The 24,325-nt window shown below is 45.3% G+C and overlaps 2 protein-coding genes across 3 annotated transcripts in view; one reads left to right on the plus strand and one right to left on the minus strand.

Moving 5' to 3' along the window:
- On the minus strand, positions 1-15,035 carry LOC133620234 (serine/threonine-protein kinase WNK4-like). 2 transcript variants are annotated; one of them, XM_061981539.2, is made up of 20 exons: positions 14,319-15,035; positions 13,924-14,096; positions 13,645-13,865; positions 12,720-12,877; positions 12,566-12,654; positions 12,280-12,499; positions 12,028-12,216; positions 11,867-11,942; positions 11,697-11,791; positions 11,570-11,634; positions 11,389-11,512; positions 11,199-11,315; positions 9,263-9,397; positions 9,143-9,197; positions 8,213-8,577; positions 8,108-8,156; positions 7,650-8,037; positions 7,394-7,578; positions 7,249-7,334; positions 1-325 (listed from the first exon to the last, which is right to left on the minus strand). In XM_061981539.2, exons 1-20 carry the CDS (start codon positions 14,670-14,672, stop codon positions 287-289), a joined length of 3,183 nt encoding a protein of 1,060 aa, XP_061837523.2. In that variant the 5' UTR covers positions 14,673-15,035; the 3' UTR covers positions 1-286. The 2 variants fall into 2 exon arrangements, with proteins under 2 accessions (XP_061837523.2, XP_061837524.2); XM_061981540.2 differs by having other exon boundaries at positions 14,328-15,034.
- Positions 14,972-24,325, plus strand: part of psmd3 (proteasome 26S subunit, non-ATPase 3) — a 13,141-nt gene continuing 3,787 nt past the window's right edge. Inside the window, exons 1-11 of the mRNA XM_061981541.2 lie at positions 14,972-15,290; positions 16,674-16,864; positions 16,928-17,068; positions 17,144-17,280; positions 17,348-17,538; positions 18,291-18,394; positions 18,461-18,575; positions 18,666-18,785; positions 18,860-18,963; positions 22,019-22,174; positions 22,254-22,304. Of these exons, the coding sequence (XP_061837525.1) occupies positions 15,119-15,290; positions 16,674-16,864; positions 16,928-17,068; positions 17,144-17,280; positions 17,348-17,538; positions 18,291-18,394; positions 18,461-18,575; positions 18,666-18,785; positions 18,860-18,963; positions 22,019-22,174; positions 22,254-22,304 (1,482 nt within the window). The 5' untranslated portion in view covers positions 14,972-15,118. The remainder of the gene's footprint in view (positions 15,291-16,673; positions 16,865-16,927; positions 17,069-17,143; positions 17,281-17,347; positions 17,539-18,290; positions 18,395-18,460; positions 18,576-18,665; positions 18,786-18,859; positions 18,964-22,018; positions 22,175-22,253; positions 22,305-24,325) is intronic.

The following is a 24,325-nucleotide window of genomic DNA, read 5'->3' on the forward strand; positions in this document are numbered from 1 at the left end:
TAATTATTTAAATATTTATTCATGACATTAGCTCGTTGATTATGCAGACATACATCATGATGAATAATAATTGTTATTCATTATTAGAATTCATGACGTTTCCGTGACAACACAGCTGACAACAATCCGATAAGCTAATCCACTTCATTCAACCAATGTGCTCTTGTCTCGTTGCCGTGGCCACTGGGGGGCTTCGCAGGTGGAAAAAGAAGGCGTAGCCACCTGAGGCCACAACATTTGCCGCACACCAAAACTTTCTGGGATTCGAACAATGGCACGCCGGCCGTCACGTTGCTTCTTCATTAATGTTGGCGTTGATGGGAGGCTGAAAGGTCAAAGGTTAGCATGAGGACGTTAGCATAAGGACGTCAGCATGAGGACATTAGCATGCAGACATTAGCATGAGGATGTTAGCATTAGGACATTAACAGGGACGGTGTAGCTCAGTTGGTAGAGTGGCCGTGCCAGCAACTTGAGAGTTCCAGGTTCGATCCCCGCTTCTGTCATCCTAGTCACTGCCGTTGTGTCCTTGGGCAAGACACTTTACCCACCTGCTCCCAGTGCCACCCACACTGGTTTAAAAATGTAACTTAGATATTGGGTTTCACAATGTAAAGCGTTTTGAGTCACTAGAGAAAAGCGCTATATAAATATAATTCACTTCACAACAGACATCAGCATGAGGACGTTAGACTGAGGATTTATGAGGACATTAGCATGAGGTTGTTCGAATGAGGACATCGCATGATGAAGTTAGCATAAGGACATTAGCATGAGGATGTTAGCATACGACAGGCTAATCGCACCACTAGTTATGCGAATATAGTTGTACACGTTGGCTCCAATGACACTAGAATGAGACAGTCAGAGATTACAAAGAGAAACATAGCCAGGACTTGTGATCTCGCTAGAAAGATGTCCAGGCATCGAGTAATTGTCTCTGGCCCCCTGCCTGCGAGAGGCAATGATGAGAGATATAGCAGATTAGTCTCGCTTAACAAGTGGCTGGCTAGCTTCTGTAGACAACAGGGACTAACGTTTATTGATAATTGGCCCTCTTTCTGGGGCAAACCAGGCTTGCTGATGAGAGACGGCCTTCACCCTAACCAGGAAGGCGCCATCATCCTGGCTAAAAACATAGACTACTGTTTAAGTCACATTTGACTAACTACACTAGAGCAAGCCCGGTCACAGGCAATTACAGAGCCTGCTAGTCCGGGTGAGGAGTCAGTTAAGCTAGAACTAGCCAGCGCCAGGCTGGATAATTTCTGTACGCATAGCAAGTCTCTTAGAATAATACACAACTCACATAATGTGTTTTCTGTTGTGAATGTGTCAGAGGTAGATATGCATTCTACTGAGGTGGCAAATCATGATGCGTTCAGTCTATCGCAGCATCAAGCAAACAATCTGAAAATTCCTGTCGTATCAATTCCTAGATATGGTCGAAACTATTTAAAGTGCACTATGTATAATAAACGCAACATTATTAATATTGCTACTACGGATAATTTAAACAAAAACTCGTCAAAACAGCCCAATACTTATAATATGGGCTTTTTAAACATAAGATCATTGTCTCCCAAAACGTTATTAGTTAATGAGGTCATTAGAGACAACAATCTTAACGTCATTGGTCTTAGCGAAACCTGGCTCAAACCAGACGATTTTTTTGCGCTAAATGAGGCATCTCCTCCTAACTATACGAATGCGCATATTGCCCGTCCCCTCAAAAGGGGTGGGGGGGTCGCACTAATATACAATGAAAACTTTAACCTTACCCCTAACCTAAATAATAAATACAAATCGTTTGAGGTGCTTACTATGAGGTCTGTCGCACCGCTGCCTCTCGATATGGCTGTTATCTACCGCCCCCCAGGGCCCTACTCTGACTTTATCAATGAATTCTCAGAGTTCGTTGCTGATCTAGTGACGCACGCAGACAATATAATCATAATGGGGGACTTTAATATCCATATGAATACCCCATCGGACCCTCAGTGCGTGGCGCTCCAGACTATAATTGATAGCTGTGGTCTTACACAAATAATAAATGAACCTATGCATCGCAATGGTAATACGATAGATCTAGTGCTGGTCAGGGGTGTCACCACCTCCAAAGTTATGGTACTCCCGTATACTAAAGTAATGTCCGATCATTACCTTATAAAATTCGAAGTTCTGACTCATTGTCAACAAACTAATAATAATAATAACTGCTATAGCAGCCGCAACATTAATGCTGCCACAGCGATGACTCTTGCTGACCTACTGCCTTCGGTAATGGCACCATTCCCAAATTATGTCGGCTCTATTGATAACCTAACTAACAACTTTGACAATGCCCTGCGCGAAACCATTGATAGTATAGCACCGCTAAAACAAAAAAGGGCCCCTAAAAGGCGCACCCCATGGTTTACAGAAGAAACCAGAGCTCATAAATTATCATGTAGAAAGTTGGAACGCAAATGGCGCGCGACCAAGCTTGAGGTTTTCCATCAAGCATGGAGTGATAGTTTAATATCGTATAAACGCATGCTTACCTTAGCTAAAGCTAAATATTACTCAAATCTCATCCGCCTCAACAAAAACGACCCTAAATTTTTGTTTAGTACAGTAGCATCGCTAACCCAACAAGGGACTCCTCCCAATAGCTCCACCCACTCGGCAGATGACTTTATGAATTTCTTTAATAAGAAAATTGAACTCATTAGAAAGGAGATTAAAGACAACGCATCCCAGCTACAACTGGGTTCTATTAACACAGATACAACTGTATCTACGACGGATACTGCAATACAAAATAGTCTCTCTCTTTTTGATGAAATAACATTAGAGGAACTATTACGGCGTGTAAGTGGGATAAAACAAACAACATGTTTACTTGACCCACTTCCTGGGAAACTTATCAAGGAGCTTGTATTATTAGGTCCATCAGTGCTAAATATTATAAACTTATCACTTTCCTCTGGCACTGTTCCCCTAGCATTCAAGAAAGCGGTTATTCATCCTCTGCTCAAAAGACCTAACCTTGATCCTGACCTCATGGTAAACTACCGACCGGTGTCCCACCTTCCCTTTATTTCGAAAATCCTCGAAAAAATTGTCGCACAGCAGCTAAATGAACACTTAGTGTCTAACAATCTCTGTGAACCTTTTCAATCCGGTTTCAGGGCAAATCACTCTACGGAGACAGCCCTCGCAAAAATGACTAATGATCTACTGCTAACGATGGATTCTGATGCGTCATCTATGTTGCTGCTTCTTGATCTTAGCGCTGCTTTCGATACTGTCGATCATAACATTTTATTAGAGCGTATCAAAACACGTATTGGTATGTCAGACTTAGCCTTGTCGTGGTTTAACTCTTATCTTACTGACAGGATGCAGTGCGTCTCCCATAATAATGTGACCTCGGACTATGTTAAGGTAACGTGCGGAGTTCCTCAGGGTTCGGTTCTTGGCCCTGCACTCTTTAGTATTTACATGCTGCCGCTAGGCGACATCATACGCAAATACGGTGTTAGCTTTCATTGTTATGCTGATGACACCCAACTCTACATGCCCCTAAAGCTGACCAAGACGCCGGATTGTAGTCAGCTGGAGGCGTGTCTTAATGAAATTAAACAATGGATGTCAGCTAACTTCTTGCAACTCAACGCCAAGAAAACGGAAATGCTGATTATCGGTCCTGCTAAACACCGACATTTATTTAATAATACCACCTTAACATTTGACAACCAAACAATTACACAAGGCGAATCAGTAAAGAATCTGGGTATCATCTTCGACCCAACTCTCTCGTTTGAATCACACATTAAGAGTGTTACTAAAACGGCCTTCTTTCATCTCCGTAATATCGCTAAAATTCGTTCTATTTTATCCACTAGCGACGCTGAGATCATTATTCATGCGTTCGTTACGTCTCGTCTCGACTACTGTAACGTATTATTTTCGGGTCTCCCTATGTCTAGCATTAAAAGATTGCAATTGGTACAAAATGCGGCTGCTAGACTTTTGACAAGAACAAGAAAGTTTGATCATATTACGCCTATACTGGCTCACCTGCACTGGCTTCCTGTGCACTTAAGATGTGACTTTAAGGTTTTACTACTTACATATAAAATACTACACGGTCTAGCTGCGTCCTATCTTGTCGATTGTATTGTACCATATGTCCCGGCAAGAAATCTGCGTTCAAAGAACTCCGGCTTATTAGTGATTCCCAGAGCCCAAAAAAAGTCTGCGGGCTATAGAGCGTTTTCTATTCGGGCTCCAGTACTATGGAATGCCCTCCCGGTAACAATTAGAGATGCTACCTCAGTAGAAGCATTTAAGTCCCATCTTAAAACTCATTTGTATACTCTAGCCTTTAAATAGACCCCCCTCTTAGACCAGTTGATCTGCCGTTTCTTTTCTTTTCTCCTCTGCTCCCCTCTTTCTTGTGGAGGGGGGGGGGGGGGGGGGGGGCACAGGTCCGGTGGCCATGGATGAAGTGCTGGCTGTCCAGAGTCGGGACCCGGGGTGGACCGCTCGCCTGTGCATCGGCTGGGAACATCTTTGCGCTGCTGACCCGTCTCCGCTCGGGATGGTGTCCTGCTGGCCGCACTATGGACTGGACTCTTACTATTATGTTGGATCCACTATGGACTGGACTCTCACAATATTATGTCAGACCCACTCGACATCCATTGCATTCGGTCTCCCCTAGAGGGGGGGGGTTACCCACATATGCGGTCCTCTCCAAGGTTTCTCATAGTCATTCACATCGACGTCCCACTGGGGTGAGTTTTTCCTTGCCCTTATGTGGGCTTTGTACCGAGGATGTCGTTGTGGCTTGTGCAGCCCTTTGAGACACTTGTGATTTAGGGCTATATAAATAAACATTGATTGATTGATTGATATGGCTTTTTTGCCAATATCCGATATTTCGATATTGTCCAACTCTTAATTACCGATACCGATATCAACCGATACCGATATATACAGTCGTGGAATTAACACATCATTATGCCTAATTTGGACAACCAGGTATGGTGAAGATAAGGTCCTTTTTTTTTTTTAATTATAAATTAAAATAAGATAAATAAATTAAAAACATTTTCTTGAATAAAAAAGAAAGTAAAACAATATAAAAACAGTTACATAGAAACTAGTAATTAATGAAAATGAGTAAAATTAACTGTTAAAGGTTAGTACCATTAGTGGACCAGCAGCACGCACAATCATGTGTGCTTACGGACTGTATCCCTTGCAGACTGTATTGATATATATTGATATATAATGTAGGAACCAGAATATTAATAACAGAAAGAAACAACCCTTTTGTGTGAATGAGTGTAAATGGGGGAGGGAGGTTTTTTGGGTTGGTGCACTAATTGTAAGTGTATCTTGTGTTTTTTATGTTGATTTAATAAAAAAAATACGATACCGATAATAAAAAAAACGATACCCATAATTTCCGATATTACATTTTAAAGCATTTATCGGCCGATAATATCGGCAGGCCGATGTTATCGGACATCTCTAATAAGGACATTAACGCAAGGACATTACCAGACATCAGCACGAGGGCAATAGCATGAGGAAGTTAGCATGAGGACGTTAGCATGAGGATGTCAGCATGAGGATTTATGAGGACATTAGCATACCTGCCAACTACTCCGGTTTTCCCGTAATTAGTACGGTTTTCATCAACCTATTCCGGGTTACGGTTGCAGTGATAAAAAATACGGTTTTTCATTAATTAAAAAAAAAATTTTTTTTTAAATGCGCGAGGCTATTTATAGCACCGCTGCCAAGCACGAGGCATTGTTTCCAAACGAGCGAACGATCATGGAATCAGCCGGAGAAAAATCGCAAACGAGTCTTAAACCGAAAAGAAAACTGCAGTCATTCCGTGAAGAATATTCAAAAGCCTATCCGGGAATAATTATCCGTTCCAAAAAGGGTGAAAACTACGCGAATTGCACCTTGTGCAGACAAGATTTTTCGATCGGACACGGAGGAAATAGTGATGTAAAAGACCACGTTGGGACAAAAAAACACAAGTCTAATGCCGTTGCTAGCAATACAAGTGGAAAACTTTCAACGTTTTTCGGATTTTAGCCACAAAAAGGTAATGACACTAATGTTATCTATTGGAATTGTTTAGTACTGTTATACTGTTAAAAGTGTTTATACTATTTATGCTTTCAAGTCCAAGTTGAAGAAATCTTGTTAAATGTTGACAGCATAACTACCAAAATACAGAAGTATGTCCTTAATATTTTTGCAGTGCTATTTCTGTTGAAAAGTTAAAATGATTACATTAGAGATGTGATGTGCCACTTTTCAAGTGTCTGATGGCTTAAATTAATTTTCATTAATTTTTCATATTTTGAATTCTTTTGAAAGGCTTACAAAAAAACGACATTTGAATTGTAATTCCATGCTATTGACAGGACTATTAATTTTAATGAAGTTAGCTTACCATGTTTACAGTATGATAATTGTGATAGAAATGTGAATTTTAGGCACAGAATATTTTTTACAATTGAACAAGGCAGTAGATTATACAAGCTTGGACAGAAAGTTAATAATGACACCAATTTTTTTTTTAATGGAATTGTTTAGTACTGTTTTACCATTTGTTTACTGTAAAAAGTGTTTATACTGTTTATACTTTCAATTAACAAATTGAAGTCTTGTGAAAGGTTGACAGGATAACTGGCATTAACTGTCAAAATAGTTTCAAACTATTGAAGTTAGCTTACAGAATAAACATGTCAATCAACCCATATGATTTTTGCTGTAATATTTTTGTTTTGAAAAGTCACTGTGACTGATAGAAAAGTGATGGTTTTTGCAACATTTTAACCTGTCTGAATGCTAATAATCATTTTGCGTCGGGGGGCGAAGCCTGAACCCCCCACCAGGACTTTGTCCTGGACCTACCGGGGCCTGCGGCCCCTGGACCCTGGCTACTAGGTTTTTCTGATTTCAAAAGTTGGCAGGTATGCATTAGCATGAGGGCGTTAGCATGAAGGCGTTAGCATGAGGTTGTTCGAGTGAGAACATTAGCATGCAGACGTTAGCAGACATTAGTATGAGGATGTTAGCATAAGGACATTACCAGACATCAGCATGAGGACGTTAGAATGAGGACGTTAGCATGAAAGCGTTTAAATGAGGGTGTTTACATGAGGATGTTAGCATAAAGGCGTTAGCATGAGAATGGTAGCATGAGGACGTTTCAGTCTCGCTCACCATGCAGGTGTGTTCGGGGGCAAAGGTCACACCTCTGCACGGCCGCTCCTGAGATCCGCCGCTGACCGAGCGCTTCCTCATGATACCTGGAGAGCAGGACAGGTGAGGTGACTCGTCATGTGACCTCCTCCATGTAACCACCCACCTGCGGGGGGCAGCACTTCCACTCGCTGAAGGCTGTTTCTGCGTGCGGGGGGGAAGCCGCGCTGTCGGCTGAGTACGGCGGCCGGAGAGACCACGCCCAGGGGCGGGACCTTTCCCATCCTCAGGTAGAGCTCCTCGATCTCTCGCCTCTGATTGGCCTGCAGCTCGTGCGCCTCCAACAGGTGTCTGGGACAAGGGGGCAGGGGCTTACAAAAGCATCGCGGCTGACGGAAGTGTTTCCATGGCAACATGTTCACCTTTCCCGTAGCTCCTTCAGCCCCTCACACGACTCCTCGTTCTCGGATTCGTCAGAACTGACGTAGGATGCGGGGCGGTTGCGCGATTGGCCGGCAGGTGGCCCCTCCCACATGCTGCCAGTCAGCCTGCGGCCCGCCCCCCTCCTCCTCCTCTCCTCCCCTCTCTCCGATTGGCTCTCTTCGTCCGTGATGCTCTCCGAGCTCTCGCATTGGCTCATCCGAGACGGGGGCGGGGAGTGTGTGGTGGGTGTGGCCTTCTGAAGTGGGCGGAGCTCAGGGTGTTGGCCATCCGCAGGGTCCTCAGAGCGCGCCACGTGGAAACGACCAACGCTGAAAGCGGAAGGCGTTGTTACTGGAGGAGACTCGGCAGGCGGGGTGGGGGCGGGGCCTGCAGCAGGAAACAAACACAATCAGGGCGCACTGGCGAGGGCGTGGCACTGGCGAGTGATGTCATTTACCAGGAGAGGGCGGAGCCAGGCCGTCTCTAAGCTGCGGCGGACTTTGACGCTGGAACAAAGCAACAGGTGAGTACTGATACCCCACCCCCACACTGACCCACTCACCTCTCCCGGACTCCAACTGGGTGAAGCCCATTGCCCGCTGTTGTGGGCGGCGCCTGGCTGAGGCGACGGAGTTGCAGACCAGGAGGCGTGGCCCTGAGGGCGGAGCTCCGAGCCCGAAGAGGGGGACAACGGGGGGGAGAAGGGAAGGTGCGGGGCCTGGGAGGGGAAGCTCTGAGTGGGGGTCCCGTGGGGGGGCATGAAGGACTGGGCCACGCTCATGGCTAACGATAGCATGTTAGCTAGCGAGAAAAGGGGCTGGTCGGGGGGGGGCCACTGAGCCACCGGGGAGGCGGGGGGAGTGAGGAGGGAGGAGTAAGGGGGGAAGTGGGGAGACATGGGGTGATACGGCGAAGGAGGCGGAGCTTCTGTGCAGAAAGACAGGTGAGGGCACTCATTAGAGGAGGGGGCGTTCACACGGAGGCTACCTGAATAACTGTGTAATGGCGGCAGCTACGGCCGTCTGGACAAGGGAGGATGTTAGCATGGGGACGTTAGCATGAAGAAATTAACATGAGGACTTTAGCACGAGGATGTGAGAATGAGGACATTAGCTTGAGGATCCATCCATCAATCCATTTTCTACCGCTTCTCCCTTTCGGGTTCGCGGGGGGTGCTGGAGCCTACAATACATTATCATGAGGATGTTAGCATGAGGACGTTAGTAGGAATACATTAGCATGAGGATGTTAGCATGAGGACATTAGCACAAGGACGTTAGCATGAGGATGTTAGCATGGGAACGTTAGCATTAAAACATTAGCATGAGGACGTTAGCACGACAATGTTAGCATGAGGATGTTAGCACGAGGAGGTTATTATGAAGATGTTAGCAGGAATACATTAGTAGGAGGACGTTAGCATGAGGATGTTAGCATGAAAACATTAGCTTGTAGACGTTAGCATGAGGACGTTAGCATCCTTCCGTCTTACCAGTTAGCGATGAGCTGGATGGCGTCCTGGGGAGATTCTGAGCTGCTGTCTTTTGCTGGTGACACAGACAGACAGGAAGTCAGTGCGGGTCACTTCCTGCTGCTGTTTGTTCCAACACACCTGGGACTCGGGAAGGGGCGGGGCGTCTTTTGGCCGCTGGTGCTGATGTATCGTTGACTCCGCCCTGTCGATGATGTCATACATGCGCATGATGAATTCTTCTCTCTCAGGCCGCAGGATGAAGTCTCTGTGGATCTGTCAAAGACATCATGAAACTGAGATAAACTACTTAAATGACTCAAACTATAAATGACATAAAACCAAAATAAAACACAAAAATTGTGATATTGTATTTAACTATGTAGCGGTATAGTATGTACAGTATATATGATATAGTATATATAGTAGTGATATAGTATGTACAGTATATAGTATGTATATAGTACATAGAGTAGTGATATAGTATATACAGTATATAGTATATAGAGTAGTGATATAGTATATACCAGACCTGGGCATTCTGCGGCCCACGGGCCACATCCGGCCCTTCGTGCGTCCCTGTCCGGCCCGTGTGAGGCCAATCATGAATTACAAAATAAAGTTTAAAAAACATCTATGTCGTGCGCGCAATACAACTGTGCTGCTTTTATTTTGAAAAGTGTTATTTTTGGGCGTATGTCCGGGTGTAACCTGTGAGTGAAGGTGCACAGCGACAAGTGATGAGACGCTAAAAAGAGAAAAGTTGATATACAAATGCCGTGTTTCCAACAAGACATGGACTGCCAAGTATTTCTTTACATAAATTAAAGGTAAAGCCGTGTGCTTAATTTGTGGTACACAGGTTGCTGTGTTTAAAGAATATAATTTGAATCGCCACTACACAACGAAGCACGAGGAAAAATACCGGAATCTGTCTGATGAAGCGCGCGCAAGGGAGGCTGATGCGTTGATGGTAAAACTGCAAACCCAACAAGGACTTTTTGCCAAATTTCACACCCCAGAGATGCAGCTGTCAGGACAAGTTTCGTCATTCCTCACAAAATCGCCAGAAAAAGTAGGCGTTTTCTGGTTTTCTGACGGAGAGTTTATTAAGGAGTGCTTATTGGACTCTGTTGCGCTGATAATGCCTGTGCTGGATAATGCACCCCCAGCGTAGAATGCACCCCCTGACGGGAGTGTTATATCAACTAAAGCCCACATTTAAAGTTTCCACGTGCAAGATTGAATCTATTTAAAAAAGTTATTTAATAAGAAGCCAAAAGTGCAAAAGCAATAATGTTCGTGTTGTGATGTGTGAGGGAGCAGGGTTGGGGTTGGGGCGGGGTTTGGTGGTAGCAGGGGTGTATAATGTAGCCCGGAAGAGTCAGGGCTGCATGGGATTCTGGGTATTTGTTCTGTTGTGTTTATGTTGTGTTAAGGTGCAGATGTTCTCCCGAAATGTGTTTGTCATTCTTGTTTGGTTTTGGTTCAAAGTGTGGCGCATTATTAGTAAGAGTCTTAAAGTTGTTTTATATGGCCACCGTCAGTGTAACCTGTGTGGCTGTTGACCAAGTATGACTTGCTGTCACTTACGTGTGCAAGCAGAAGATGCATACAACAAGAGGCGGAGCTGGCACGCTGTTAATACAGATTGTAGAGGGCGCTAAATTCTATACCATCATGGCACGCCCTTATTATTATTGTAAGGGTGAAAATCAGAGAATATTAATCCCAGGAGTTTTCTGCGAGAGGCACTGAAATCCGGAAGTCTCCCGGGAAAATCGGGGGGGTCGGCAAGTATACAGCTGAGCCGCATCAGAGTGATCAAAGAGCCGCATGTGGCTCCGGAGCCGCGGGTTGCCGACCCCTGACATAGGTAAATGCGTGTTTGGACATGTTAGGACTGAAATGGGACAAGCTGGCAGGTGTGACAATCCAATCCAATCCACTTTATTTATATAGCACATTTAAACAACAAAAATAGTATGTATATAGTAGTGATATAGTATGTATAGTAGTGATATAGCATGTAGCAGGTATAATCTTCACAGGAAGTAAGGGCCCAGGCTTGCCTCACCATCACAGAGGCGATGTCTTCGGGGTCGTCTCCGTCCAGGTCGAACTTGAAGGTGACCATCTTGCTGTCGTGGGTGGTCAGCTGACATTCCACCACACGGTCGCCCAGGTTGGACACCTGTAAGGACGCAGGTGACGTTACACAAACACAGATGCGTCTGCCTTGAAGTACCCAGTGTTGGTCTTCTCACCCCTGTGATCCTCAGGCGCGCCCACGTTCTTTTCCTCAACTTCCTGCCACTCACTTCCTGGTTTCTCTTTTCCGATTGGCCGTCGTTGCCGTCGCTCAAACCCGAGGTCACGTCAGAGGCGCAGCTGTGAGGCAGAAGGAGAAGTAGCATCTTTGGAGGAAGGTTGATGTGGGGGCGTTACCTGTCCACAGGTGAAGAAAAGCCGCCGACTGACACGGATGGTGGTCGCTCCGACACTGCGATGCTCTGTGGGAACGACAAACAAAATGTTAGCTGCTGCGCCAATCTTGGCCACGCCCCCTGCTTACCCTGGGGAAGCGCAGCACAGGAAGGGGCGGAGGCTTTGACGCACGGGCCCTGGGAATGACAGGAAGAGGCGGAGCTTCTGCATTGTGTCGGACACCTGACAACAAGAAGGGGACAATGTCAAGGGCGGAAAGACGAACTACAGGCCAACGACAAAGTACTCAAGTCTGACTGTCTCTAGCCGCCAACTTGTTCCCGTCTCCTTGGGTCCTGCTGCTGGTGGGCGGGGCTTGTCTTGGAGCGGCGTTCTGTTGGATTTGTGACATAAGATTGCTCATTGGCACCCTAAACTACAGGTAACATTGACACACGTGAACGCATTGCAGTGGTCACCTGTTCCGCAGTAGGTGAGCTCGCGGGTCCTTGCTGACTAGAAGTCTGGCGTTCCCTGCCTGCCTCCTGCAAGTCGCCCTGAGCCAAGCGGCGGCGCTCCTCGCGTTGGTGCTTTATGGCGGTGACGCGGTCTCTGAGGGTCTTGGCCACCAGCTTGTAGTCGCCCTCGGACACAAAGCCCAGCACCACCTGGAAGGAGGCGGAGCAGGTGAGGGCGGGCAAGCTCATGACGGTGACATGATCAGGCGCTACCATCTCCTGGGCCACCTCCTCCGGAACGTCCTTGTAGAGCTCAAAGAGAAACTCGATGGCGTTGTTGTCCTTGTATTTGCCATGGAGCCGCTTGGTGCCGTCCATCCTCAGCCACAGTTTCAGCGCCGCTTTCCTCCCATCGTCGTCCTCGGCCAGCTCCACGTGGACGCCCAGCCGGCCCTGGAAGAAGCGGTGGTCCAGAAGGTCCTGGACTGTGTATCTAAAGGTGTGAGGGGAGGGTCAGGAGGCGTGAAGTTAATGATGCTAACGGTCCAGCAAGTCCTACCTCTCGCTGATGTTAGTGCGGATGCAACCCTCGATGATCTCCTTCAGCTCCACCACTTGGACTTGGGAGAAGGCGTCAGGTTTGATTCCCTGCGAGGTGAAGCAAGTGAGACGTGCGGATGAGGCAGAGACCAACTCAGCTGGACGCTACTTACGTTGGTGACTTTGCGGTAGATCTGGGCGGCGTTCTCACACTCCGAGTACGGATACTCGGACGTGGCCATCTCCAGGATGCACATTCCGAATGCGTAGACGTCCACGGCCTCGTCGTACTTTTCCTCGTACATTTCCGGGGCCATGAACTCTGGCGTCCCTGAAGGCATGGCACGCCCATTGATGCGTTTCCATTGCAGTTTTTCGCAAAATAAAAAGCGATATTTCTAAAATTTGCGACTTGTAAGTGTTTCCATTAAATTATGTTTTGCGTCATGAGCTGTAATTCTCGTAAAATCATATCCTGGAAGACTCCACTTTGAGGAAGTTGGAAGCTTTGCAACTCCATGGTTTTGGAGCTGTGATTACAGTTTGCAGCCACTGCTGTTGCTGTGGTTGTCAGTAGAAGACGAAAGCAGCATAAATGGCCCCTATGACATTGTTCGGGCATGTGGGTCTCTACGAACCTGCAGGTCAGCCTCTATTTCCGGGAAGGGGCCTGCGAGACGTGCCGCCTCGGTCCCCCTCAGTCGACCGATCGGAGACTTACAACCCTCTTGAGATTGTTCAGGCATGTGGGTCTTTACAAGCCTGCAGGTCAGCCTCTATTGGACGACCTGCGAAACGGCCCGGTGCGGCGGTGCCACCTTGCTGGCCCCCAGCTGACAGATCAGAGATTTATGGCCACCTTGACATTGTTTGGGCATGTGAGTCTCTATGAGCCTGTGGGCCAGCCTCTATTGGCGGGAAGGCACCCAAAACCCAAAAAACACCAATGAGAGCGCAAAACATTTTCTGCGATATTTGAAAGGTTTTTCCAAATATGGATGTTTCCATTACCAGTTTCTTACTGCGATATTTAGGTTTTGCGCATTGCTAGAGGTAATGGAAACGCAGTTATTGTGATGTCATCGCAGAGGCTCTTACCGATAACACTCTTGGCGAAGGAGGCCTTCTTGAGCGTAGCGAGGCCCAGGTCTCCAATCTTGACGGAGGCAGAGGGTCCCGTGATGAAGATGTTGTCGCACTTGAGGTCGCGGTGCAGGATGGGGGGGCAGCGCGAGTGCAGGAAGTGCAGACCTTTGAGGATCTGGAAGCTCCAGCGCTTCAGCAGCTTCAGCTTCATCTGACGGAATCTGCGCAAGTACCTGAGGGGGAGGAGTCCGTGAGACAGGAAGTAGTGGGCGGGTACCTCAGCAAACTCACGTCTTGAGGGTCCCTGAGGTCATGAGCTCTGTCACCAGGATGGTGCACTTGGGACCTCTCTGCGACGACTTCCACGAGTCGAAGAAGCGTACGATGTTCGGATGCTGGAGACCTTTCAGCATCTCCACCTCCTCGGTGAACCTCTGACGCTCCGCCTTGCTCAGACGCTGCGTCTACGGGGTGAAAGGTCGTCAGCATGTTTGTGTGCTGTTATCAACACCAGCCAGATGGCGCTGGTGGGCTCTGTCAAGCGCTGAGTCATCGTATGCGCTTTATCTCACACGCGCATGCAGCTGCTTGATGAGGCCTGCGGTGACATCACTGCAGGCCAATCGTAGCCCAAGAGGTCAAGGTGGCACAAAAAGTGTGTGTGTGTGTTTGGCGTGTGTGTGCACCTGTGGTACCTGCAACTCGCACCAGGCTACCTCCACGGTGGTCTCAGTGTCGAGACCCTTGTAGACGGACTTGAAGGATCCTCGGCCGATCTCGATGTTGAACTTGAGAAAGCGTCCGTCCGGAGAAGACGCCACCGCCTTGGTCTCCACTTCATCGCGCTCCTCCTCTTCCCTCTGTTGCCACGGTAACTCTTCCCTGTCGAACGACAACAACGCCGCCGCCATGTCTTCGCTCTCCTCAGAGCTGCTGTCCATTTGGACGTCCAGTGGACCGTCCTCGTGGATTGTCCCAGGAAAAGTAGGAGGAGGAAGAGGAGGAGGAGGAAGGGTGTTCTCGTCCCCGAGTGTCTTCATGATGTGTCCTCCTTGCTGGACATTGTGTGCCAGTGAAGACAAGATCAAACTAGTGGATGTTCCTTCAGACCTCTGACTGCTCTATCAGCTGAGTTCAGATGGTAGGAGGAGTTAGCACAAGCCCCACCCCTCAGACACCTGAAGTCCAACTTTTAGAGATTATGTATATCAACTATTTATACCACGTTTTTTTTACGTCTAATTCAAAAATGAAGAATATAAAGTAAAAGTTTATTGCACATTCCAGCACTGCGCTGAGCATGACGGCGGAAGTCGATTATTTAGGTCCTATGAATGCTTTCTAGGATCGACTCGTACGGCCTGTCTCCTCCCACAATGCTTTGCGCTCCAAAATAGTTGCCAGTCATTGTAGCAAACATCTGAGAGGACGTCAGCTTGTCCCAATTTGTCTTTTCGCTGCGAACTTCTTCTTTTCCGAACACATCATGAAGGAGACCGCGGCCAAGCGGCGGGACCGAGCGGGCGGTCGAGACCGGGACTCGAAGGCCGAGAAGCCGAAGGAGGTCGGCGCCGAGCCGCAGGACGTGGAGATGCCCGAGGCGGAGGCTGCTAGCTCGGCCAAGCAGCCCAAAGAACTGGACAGCCTCACGTTGGACGGTAAAGTGGACCGGTACCGCTGACACCACATAGTGGTTCTTCCCCGTACCCAACACGCTTAAACTCGAGGTCTTGTACGCGAGCTTTAGTTAGCTTATTAGCGCCGGCGGTTAGCTAGCTGGTGACGTCACTGAGCTAACGCAACATAATTATAGCTCAGTAATAAAATTACACGAGCGAAATAAGTGCATGAAGAAACGCTGAGGTTATGTAGATTTATTATAGCATCTTTTTTGGATTTTCTTTTTCATTCACTGTTTTTAATTAAGACCAGAACACATGTGTTTTTCTTTTTTTATGCAATCTAATTCGCAAAGAAACATTAGCAAGAGTCAGCTAGCAATAAAGTCAATTAGAGTTGCTCTATTCCAACTATAAGGCCCTCGAAAACATCCATAATGCCTCCATCAAGGTTTTATATATGTGTTGTAAGTATATATGTAATGTAGTAACAGGCACATTCATAATAATATGTAATATTTATGTATTTTGCTCATTTTAAGCATACGGCTGTGTATTAATTTCACCAATGCATCACAATATTCGTTTTTTCCTTCAACAACAGTACTACCGGTAATCATGGCATATTCAAGTGAGACTATAAAGACTACTTTGGGACAAATGATGGACCAACAACTTAGACGTTTTTATCCTGAATATAAGGAGAATGATCTACAAGTTTTAGAAATTGTGTGCTCAACTGATCCAGCTTTAGTGAAACACGAAGCATCATGTAGCAGTATTGCTAAGTGCTAAACAAGATATGCAAACTATGAACATAGTAAAAACAATCACTTTCTGAACAAAGTCTGCTCTCACTGGGGTGCCGACTGATGGGATGTTCATATCTTCCTGTTTTTATGAAGAATTAATCATAAACCTCACGTAGGTTAAAAAACAAGCGTCTTTTCGTGTCTCTCTCACCATCTACGAATCTAAGTTGAATGTCAAAGCTGACCCAACTTCTCGGTTTCTGTCAAAAACCTTCTACTATCCAGGTGAAAAACATGACTTATGATCGAGAATTAACTTTCGCCAACTCAGAAGCGATGCAGCTGCTCAATGTGTCAATATAGCAGCACAAGCACGTTCGCTCTCTGTGATCAATGCGTGGTGTTACTAAAAGTAGTTCCTCTGTGTTAGCGTATTGTATTGTTGGCGGTTTTTGGATAGATGTTTTTTACAGGACTTTATGGGCGGAATAGTGTACTGCTGTTGTTAGCCACCTCATACTTGCCATATTTTACGAGTTAGAATGCATAAAAAAGAAAAACATGAATTCTGAAGTTGTGAATGATAGACAAAATTTCCCCCCAAAAAGTGCAGTTCTCTTTAAATCTTGCTTACACAATGAAGTCACTGAGTTCTTGTCTTGGCGGTCAGACATCAAGGAGCACGTCAAGCAGATCGAGAAGGCCGTGTCGGGGAAGGAGCCGCGTTTCGTCCTGCGAGCGCTGCGAGCGTTGCCGTCCATGAGTCGCCGCCTCAACACGCTGGTGCTGCACAAAGCCATAGGCGGCTTCTTCACCAACAACGCCGCCACCAGAGACTTCCTGCTGGCCTTCCTGGACGAGGTGAGTCGGTGCGAGTCACGCCGTCTTCCTACAGGCGTCTGACTGCCCCATGTTTGCGCTCAGCCAATGGACATGGTGGACGGAGACGTTCCGTTTCGTCCCAGGACGGGGAAGGCAGCGTCTAATCCGCTGCTACCGGAGGTTGAAGCCTACCTGCAGCTGCTGCTGGTGGTCCACCTGACCAACAACAAGAGGTTCACCGAGGTCAGGGCAACACGCTGCGCCTCGCTAGGCGCACTCCTATTGGTCCGTCTCTCATCGTGTGACTGTTGGCTCCAGGCGCAGAAAGTGGCTGATGACCTGCTGCACAAGATCGCCTCCAAGAACCGCAGGGCTCTGGACCTGGTGGCCGCCAAGTGTTATTACTACCACGCCCGAGTCTACGAGTTCCTGGGCCAGTTCGATACCATCCGCAGGTATGCGTCTCGTACGTCTCTCATGCCTCTCTGGCATCAGCTGACCCTCCGTCCTCGCCGCCCGCAGCTTCCTGCACACTCGCCTACGCACGGCGACTCTGCGCCATGACGCCGACGGCCAGGCGGTTCTTCTGAACCTCCTGCTGAGGAACTACCTGCACTTCAACCTGTACGACCAGGCCGAGAAGCTTGTCTCCAAGTCCGTCTTCCCTGAACTCGCCAATAACAACGAGTGGGCCCGATACCTTTACTACACAGGTGCACTGGATTTATACATGATCTAAAATATAATATTTATAAATAGTATTTTCTTTTTGTTATGTTTAGGGCTTTGCAATATGGCTGAGAACTATGTCACAATATGTGTTTTTTATATCAGTTGATATCGAGAATTATTAATATTTTTTATGACCTATAGAAAATAAGGAGCAGGAAAAAAATGTATTATCTCAAATGTAACCATCCTCTGGTTATAATATCCTCAGCTATCAAGGCAGAAAGTAAATATCAACCCAAAAATGGAAAATTCAAACAATATAAACATCAATCCATTTTCTACCGCTTGTCCCTTTCGGGGTCGCGGGGAGTGCTGGAGCCTATCTCAGCTGAATTCGGGCGGAAGGCGGGGTACACCCTGGACAAGTCGCCACCTCATCGCAGGGCCAACACAGATAGATAGACAACATTCACACTCACATTCACACACTAGGGCCAATTTTAGTGTTGCCAATCAACCTATCCCCAGGTGCAATGTTTTTGGAGGTTGGAGGAAGCCGGAGTACCCGGAGGGAACCCACGCAGTCACGGGGAGAACATGCAAACAAAATTGTAGAATCAAATTGAACACTTAACAATAAGCTTCGCAACTTCTGATTTCTTCTGACAAAGATGGTAAAAAAATGAAATATTTTATCCAATGCATTTTTTATTGGCAATATATATTAATACCCTTTTATCGCCCAGCCCTAGTTTTTTTTGTATTCCTGACCCAGGTGTCATGTGACATGCAGGTCGCATTAAAGCCATCCAACTGGAGTACTCGGAGGCTCGCAGGACTCTAACCAACGCACTGAGGAAAGCACCCCAACACACTGCTGTGGGCTTCAAACAGACGGTAGAGGCACACACACACACACACACTTTTAGCCACCATGCAGCAAGCGTGTGCATGTGCGTGCAGGTTCACAAGCTGCTGATCGTGGTGGAGTTGTTGCTAGGAGAAATTCCTGACAGACTTCAGTTCAGACAGCCTTCACTCAAGAGGTCTCTGATGCCCTACTTCCTGCTGACTCAGGGTCAGTGCTGGCTACCGTTAGCGCCGCCTGCTGCAGGACACCAGCCATGGTGACCGTCGATGATTGTTGTGTGTGTGTGTGCACGTGCAGCGGTGAGAACGGGCAACCTGTCCAAGTTCAACCAGGTGTTGGAGCAGTTTGGAGAGAAGTTCCAGGCCGACGGCACGTACACGCTCATCATCCGCCTGAGACACAACGTCATCAAGACCGGTGAGCCGGCCGCTCTGCACCCCCGCTGTGACGTCACACGCTCTACAGACGGACAACCGTGTGTGTGTTTTCAGGTGTGCGCATGATCAGCCTTTCCTACTCTCGCATCTCGCTGGCCGACATCGCGCTCAAGCTGCAGCTGGACAGTCCAGAAGACGCAGAGTTCATCGTGGCTAAGGTAGCTTCCACATGCTTCTTCTCTATTGTTGGTCATCTTACCTTAAAAAAGTCATTATAGTTACAAATGACTTCTCTCAAAACGTCATTGATTTAGTAACTCGGTTACCACATTATAGGAATAACTACCGTATTTTCCAGACCATAGGGCGCATCGGATTATAAGGGGCCCTACCGACAAATGGTCTATTTTTTTATCTTTTTTCATATATTATAGGGCGCATTAAAGGAGTCATATTATTTTATTTTTCCAAATGGAAAACACTTCCTTGTGGTCTGTAATGGTGGTTCTTTGGTCAAAATGTTGCATAGATGATGTTTTACAGATCATCTTCAAGCCGCTTTCTGACAGTTGCTTCTGGATGCGCCGTTTTGTGGGCGGTCTTATTTACGTGGCTCACCTTCGACAGCGTCTTCTCCCCGTCATCTTTGTTGTAACGGTGTAGCGTGCAATGACGGGAGTGGAAGAAGTGTTAAAAGATGGAGCTAACTGTTTTATTGACATTCAGACTTTACTTAAATCAAAAACGAAGCAGCATCTCCTCCTACGGAAACAACAACACCGGAAATGTGTCCCGTGTAAAACCGTCCGACCGGAACTGTCTAATAACTAAAGTTCCTTGGGTGAATAATGTAAAGTCACTACACCGGCATGTTTTAGCGCTTTCATGGCGAGTTTACTGACAGATATAAGTAAGAACTTGACACTACTTTATATTAGAAATGGCAACAGCGAAGGATGAATGTCCCATAACAAGAAGACAGAGGGAAAAGAAGAAGCTTATCAACTACGGTGTTGGCGCGGACATGTGCAATTTTTCAGGATTTATGCAGATCCCAAATACAGATCAGCAGATACCAGAAGGTAAGAAAAGTTGCTTTTGCGTAATATTGCAAAACAAAACGCCAGATGATATGTCTTACCTTATACACACACCATAATAATACTCGTATGTTTAATGCGACGACAATCCTTTAAGTGGTGCGGCTTCATAGCTTACCGAAGTCGTACTAAAACATTTTGATAGATTTTTGAGTGCCGTGTGTAATGTTCTATATTTTCAATGGAACATATAAAATGTTGGTGTTGTTGACTTGAGTGATATTGCAGTCTACAAGTATCTCTTCTGTGTAAACTGGTCACACTTATCATTACACCATGTACCAAATAAAATAGCTTCGAGGTGGGTGAGGTCAACCAAACTTATTCTTTACATTAGGCGCACTGGGTTATAAGGCGCACTGTCGAGTTTTGAGGAAAAAAAGGATTTTAAGTGCGCTTTATAGTCTGGAAAATACGGCAGTTACTCAGCAAAGTAACAAATGTTATGTTTCATTTCGTTATTTTTACGTTTGATGACATTTTAAGGTCAAATATGTTTATATTTACTGATTGAAGAATACAAACACTGTGTTCAGTATTTTAGAACATTTGGCATTTATCTGAACGCAATAGATTGCAGTCTGCCGTATGATATGCAGAGCAATAAAAATCTATAAAAAAAATATTCTGTAAACATTAGATATTGAACTTAGGTAAAAAGACACAAAAGAGCATTTGGCCTTTAAGTAGTGAAATAAAAAAAATACAAGTTAAATAAATAAAATAAAGTATCCTTCATCCACGTTTTATCAACCATCACAACAATTATCTTAACGAGATGGCCTAATACTTAAATTGACTTTACACACAATCGCAATATTTACAAAACTGAGAAGTAGTAGTCTTATGAATGATACACAAACATTATTTTCAAACTAATTTATCATCAGGTCAGCTGCATCACGTCTCAAAGTTTATGTATTGTCCACTTATTTACACAGAGAAGCATTTTAATGCTACGGCTCTGGATATGTACTGTATGTGTGTTGTTGTGAAAGGGAGTTACGATGCATGCCTTCATCATGTGTTTGAGTGCAGTAGAAGCAGTAAATGCACGTAGCTCACTTACAGCCTGGCTGATGGCGCCAAAAATAAAAGGTGCCCTCTTTACTATTCACATCTAACGGGGTGGAAAAAATCCACACATTTTTGTTTTGGCGCTGCTGAACAGAATTTCAACTTCCTAAACAAGGAAGGAAAGGTATCTAATTGGCTCGACATCGTTGCTCTAACCCCTCTCCCATATTTGATGCTATTAAAGAGATGTAATTGGATATATTCCGAATTTGTCCCACCCATCGACAAGATTAAATTAAATATAATTGGATTTTATGTTTGTCAACACTGGTTTACTCTAACGGCAAAATTCCCAACACTTCTGAAAACTGTGTCACGATACAAGCAACTTTACCTCGAAGGTGCGCAGGCGTTTGCTGCGCACAGCAAATATATGCCGCGCACAAAATCAAATCCCATCTGAACTCTAAACAAAATAAACGCATAACAATTTATTCTGTATTATTTTGCAATGCAACTGCAACAGATAGAACAACGTTTGTCAACACTACTCAATTATTGTAATGTTATTGTAAAGTGCCAGGAAGTTACAGCTGTGCTCTAAAGGGTGAGCAAGGCTAACGTGGTGTGGTGTTAGAGATCTTGGTGCATCATTTACAGACCACATTTGTCTGACTACGGTCCCTTTCAAAAAATCCAAAACCTGTCCAGGTGACTTTTCCTCTTTTATATACAATTTATTCATTTTCACTGTCTCTTCTCACTCCATGCAAAGAAGCAACCAGCAGACAACACTTATTTGATTGGCTGGTCTCTTCCACTGATCAGTGATCATTTTCTGCGTTGCTCGGTTACCATAGAGCGTGTGCCTTTGTTAATGCAACCAACCTTGCTTTGCAACGTCCGATTTCTTATGACCAAAATGTGTGTGTGTGTATGTATATATATATATATATATATATATATATATATATATATATATATATATATATATATAATATATAGTCTGTCAAACGCATGTTTTAGTAATATCGATTGTGTGTCGCGATATATATTGATATCATTTGATCCACCCAGCCCTATGTTTCTCACACCACTACTCAGCTCCACAGTGACACCAGTGTGTGTGTGCATGTGTGCGTGCGTGCGTGCGTAGGCCATCAGAGACTGTGTGATCGAGGCGAGCATCAACCACGAGAAAGGCTTTGTCCAATCCAAAGAGACCATGGACATCTACGGGACCCGAGAACCGCAGCTGGCTTTCCACCAGAGAATCTCGTTCTGCTTGGACATACACAACATGTCTGTCAAGGTAACCACATGATCACATGACTGTGCACACAGGTCACATGATCACATGAGGTGTGATGTTTCCTATGTTTGTCTTTCAGGCAATGAGGTTCCCACCAAAAGCTTACAACAAAGACTTGGAGTCAGCAGAGGTAACGATTATACACACACACACACACACACACACACACTGATACAATGCAGTGTATTGTTATATATATATATATATATATATATATATATATATATATATATATGATATATACGATGAGTTGGCGACTTGTCCAGGGTGTACCCCGCCTTCCGCCCGATTGTAGCTGAGATAGGCTCCAGCGCCCCCCGCGACCCCAAAGGGAATAAGCGGTAGAAAATGGATGGGATGGATATATATATATATATATATATATATATATATATATATACAGACAATACAAAACCAGGGAAGTTGGCACGTTGTGTAAATGGTAAATAAAAACAGAATACAATGATTTGCAAATCCTTTTCAACTTATATTCAATTGAATAGATTGCAAAGACAAGATATTTAATGTTCGTACTGAGAAACTAGATTTTTTTTTTGCAAATAATCATAACTTAGAATGTAATGGCAGCAACACATTGCAAAAAAGTTGACACGGGCATTTTTACCACTGTGTTACGGTACATGGCCTTTCCTTTTAACAACACGCAGTAAACATTTTGGAACCGAGGAGACCAATGTTTGAAGCTTTGCAGGTGGAATTATTTCCCATTCTTGCTTGATGTACAGCTTAAGTTGTTCAACAGTCCGGGGTCTCCGTTGTCGTATTTTACGCTTGATAATGCGCCACACATTTTCAATGGGAGACGGGTCTGGACTACAGGCAGGCCAGTCTAGTACCCCCACTCTTTTACTACAAAGCCACGCTGTTGTAATACGTGCAGAATGGGGCTTGGCATTGTCTTGCTGAAATAAGCAGGGGCGTCCATGATAATGTTGCTTGGATGGTAACATATGTTGCTCTAAAACCTGTATGTACGTTTCAGCATTAATGGTGCCAGATGTATAAGTTACCCGTGCCTTAGGCACTAATACACCCCCATACCATCACAGATGCTGGCTTTTCAACTTTGCACCTAGAACAATCCGGATGGTTCTATTCCTCTTTGTTCCGGAGGACACAACATCCACAGTTTCCAAAAACAATTTGAAATGTGGACTCGTCAGACCACAGAACACTTTTCCACTTTGCATCAGTTCATCTTAGATGAGCTTGGGCCCAGCAAAGCCGGCGGCGTTTCTGGGTGTTGTTGATAAATAGCTTTCGCTTTGCATAGTAGAGTTTTAACTTGCACTTACAGATGTAGCGGCGAACTGTAGTTACTGACAGTGGTTTTCTGAAGTGTTCCGGAGCCCATGTGGTGATATCTTTTACACATTGACGTCGCTTTTTGATGCAGTACCGCCTGAGGGATCCAAGGTCACGGGCATTCAATGTTACGTGCAGTGATTTCTCCAGATTCTCTGAACCTTTTAATGATATTACAGACCATAGATGGTGAAATCCCTAAATTCCTTGCAATAGCTGGTTGCCAAATATTGTTCTTAAACTGTTGGACAATTTGCTCACGCATTTGTTCACAAAGTGGTGACCCTCGCCCCATCCTTGTTTGTGAATGACTGAGCATTTCATGGAAGCTGCTTTTATACCCAATCATGGCACCCACCTTTTCCCAATTAGCCTGTTCACCTGTGGGATGTTTCAAATAAGTGTTTGATGAGCATTCCTCAACTTTCTCAGTCTTTTTTGCCACTTGTGCTAGCTTTTTTGAAACGTGTTGCAGGCATCAAATTCCAAATGAGCTTAAATTTGCAAAAAATAACAAAGTTTTCCAGTTCAAATGTTAAATATCTTGTCTTTGCCGTATATTCAGTTGAATATAGGTTGAAAAGGATTTGCAAATCATTGTATTCTGTTTTTATTTACCATTTACACAACGTGCCAACTTCACTGGTTTTGGGGTTTGTATATGTATATGTCCAGTCAAAACACTTGTTAAAGTTCTGATCGTGCAAACGTTGATGCTTGGGTGTTAGGGGTGTAACGGTATTGTAGATACCGCGGTATTGCGGTTTCAAAGTCTTCACATTAATACAACCTGACGGTATCAAACAAAAACTTGGTGTGTAGTTT

Source organism: Nerophis lumbriciformis, linkage group LG24, assembly GCF_033978685.3.
Source record: "Nerophis lumbriciformis linkage group LG24, RoL_Nlum_v2.1, whole genome shotgun sequence".
NCBI classification, from domain to species: domain Eukaryota; kingdom Metazoa; phylum Chordata; class Actinopteri; order Syngnathiformes; family Syngnathidae; genus Nerophis; species Nerophis lumbriciformis.